The sequence below is a fragment of the Mesitornis unicolor genome, unplaced genomic scaffold, assembly GCF_000695765.1.
Source record: "Mesitornis unicolor isolate BGI_N332 unplaced genomic scaffold, ASM69576v1 scaffold31675, whole genome shotgun sequence".
Classification (NCBI taxonomy): domain Eukaryota; kingdom Metazoa; phylum Chordata; class Aves; order Mesitornithiformes; family Mesitornithidae; genus Mesitornis; species Mesitornis unicolor.
The window spans coordinates 2,743-5,068 of record NW_010185333.1 but is presented as its reverse complement, the minus strand read 5'-3'; the positions used below and the strand labels follow the sequence as shown (position 1 = coordinate 5,068).

Genomic DNA, 2,326 nt, shown 5'->3' with positions numbered 1-2,326 from the left:
TCTGCGTCCACCGACACGAGAGATGCCGCGACGGGGGCACCTGGCGAGGACGGTCCCAGCGCGTATCTTACGCGGGCGTTTTTCCCTTCGTCGATGTCCGTGGCGCTCAGGCGGCCCAGGCTTGTCCCCGTGGGCTCGTTTTCGCTCAGCACCATGGTGTAAATGGCCTGGGTGAAGGTGGGCGTATTGTCGTTCTCGTCCAAGAGCCGCACGACCAGCGTCTTGGACGCTGAGAGCGCGGGGGAGCCCTCGTCGTGGGCCTGCACCGTTACATTGTACTCCGGCACCTGCTCCCGGTCCAGTGGCTCCGATGTCACCAGCGCGTATGCGTCAGCCGCCACCGTCGTGATGCTGAAGGGCTGCTGGCCCAGCAGCTCGCAGGACGTCCTGCCATTGTCACCCGTGTCACGGTCCCGCACGTTGAAGAGGGCCATCACGGTGGTGTGCGGCGGGGCGGCTTCCGAGAGGGTGCTGGTGAGGGAGCTGATGATCACCTCTGGGGCGTTGTCGTTCATGTCCTCCACCTGCACCTCTACCTTGCAGTGCACGGACAGGCCCCCTCCGTCTGTGGCCTGGACGTCTATCTCGGCTGATGATCACCTCTGGGGCGTTGTCGTTCACGTCCTCCACCTGCACCTCTACCTTGCAGTGCGCGGACAGGCCCCCTCTGTCTGTGGCCTGGACGTCTATCTCATAGGTCTTTGTGTCTTCGTAATCCAGTGGCTTTTTGAGTCGAATCTGTCCTGTCTCTGAATTTATTTTAAACGTCTGGCTATTTTCTTCTGAATTTTGAACTATGGAATAGGCTATTTCCCCATTCGTTCCTGAATCTAAATCGCTAGCAGACACCGTCACCACTGAGGTATCCTGGGAGCTATTTTCTAATACCCGGGCTTTATACAGACTCCGGGAAAACACCGGGGTGTTGTCATTTATATCCAGGACTACCACGCGGATCAAGGCTGTTCCAGAGCGCGGTGGAGATCCACCATCCACAGCCATGACACTGAAAGCCACTTCTGGCTGCTTCTCCCGGTCTAGGGCTCGGTCCAACATCAGCTCGGCATACCTCCTCCCATCACTACGCCTCTGTGTGTAAATACGGAAATAATCGTTCGAGCTGATACTGTAATGCTGAAGGCTGTTGTTCCCCACATCTGAATCCTGAGCGCTTTCCAATAAAAAGCGAGCCTCCGGCATTGCAGATTCCGGTATCTTTAAAACTATTTCTTTGTTTAAGAAGACGGGAGCATGATCATTTATGTCAGTGAGGCTTACCTCAGCTCGAAAGGATTGCAGTGGACTCTCCAGCAGCACCTCGAAACGCAGTAGGCAGGGCTCGCTCTGCCCACACAGCTCCTCCCGGTCCATCTGTTCTCGCACCACCAAATCCCCAGTGTGCGGGTTCAACTGTAAATACTGCTTTTCTCCTTCATGAACGAGCCGAGCCTGTCGAGCAGATAATTCCTCACGGGTCAGTCCCAAATCCTTAGCGATATTCGCCACAAAGGAGCCTCTCTCCGCCTCTTCAAGTACAGAGTACCGGGTGGTTTCTGCTCTCAGCCCCGATATGCAGAGGAGCAAGATCAGAGCCACAGCTCGCTCTGGGAGCGGTTCTTCGCTCTTCCTCACCTCCATTCCCTTTCCAAGTGAACCGATCTCCTCTCCTTGTGAGCTGGATGGAGCTGCCGATCCAGCCTGCCGCCAGCGAGCAGAGCAGCCCGGGGTAGTGCAGCTCCGCAGTCCCGGGGGCGGTGGCTCTGAGAGTAGTGCGAAACCTCTGCGTCTCTGCAGTCAGCAGCGGCACCAGGCGGCCGACCTGCGGAAGGACGGGGAGATTTCCAAGCTCTAAGCCTGCGAAACGGAGAGAAATCGAGCCGTTTCTCTCAGATTTAACTGTCCCTACAACCCTGTTCAAAGTCTGGCCGCCACTTCAATGAGCAATACTTCTTTTTGGCTTTTCTTCGGAAAAGAGATTTATTTAAAGCTGGTTTTCCGCATGTCCCTCCTTACAACGGTTTGAACCGTTTATCCACACTGAAGAAATTACTTTTAGGCTGTTTAGCTTAAAAAGCTGTGTATTGCTACAGGTGTCCAGCACCCATAGTGAGCTGGTCCATGAACCATCGCCGTGAAGTTCCCTGTAGTAATTTTCGGGCGGATTTTTGGAATGGACTCAGGTTGTTCTACCAATTCACGACCTCTCAAGATGGGAGCCCTCGCGAAGGGGCTGGGCTCTCTAACCTCAGCTTGTCTCAGAAAAGCCCCCTCCACCTTGCTACGGCTTCTGAGAAGGCCTAATTCCAGGTCGCTCTGATTTTTCCTG

General features: G+C 55.2%; 1 protein-coding gene across 1 annotated transcript in view; it reads right to left on the bottom strand.

The window, feature by feature from the left end:
• The window catches only part of LOC104540887 (protocadherin beta-1-like), a gene marked incomplete at its 3' end in the record, with an annotated part of 2,234 nt that extends 596 nt beyond the window's left edge, over positions 1–1,638 (bottom strand). The window contains exons 1-2 of the mRNA XM_010184805.1: positions 601–1,638; positions 16–494 (exon numbers count right to left, since the gene is read on the bottom strand). Coding sequence (XP_010183107.1) covers positions 16–494; positions 601–1,638 — 1,517 coding nt within the window. The remainder of the gene's footprint in view (positions 1–15; positions 495–600) is intronic.
• Between the last annotated feature and the right edge of the window lie 688 nt (positions 1,639–2,326).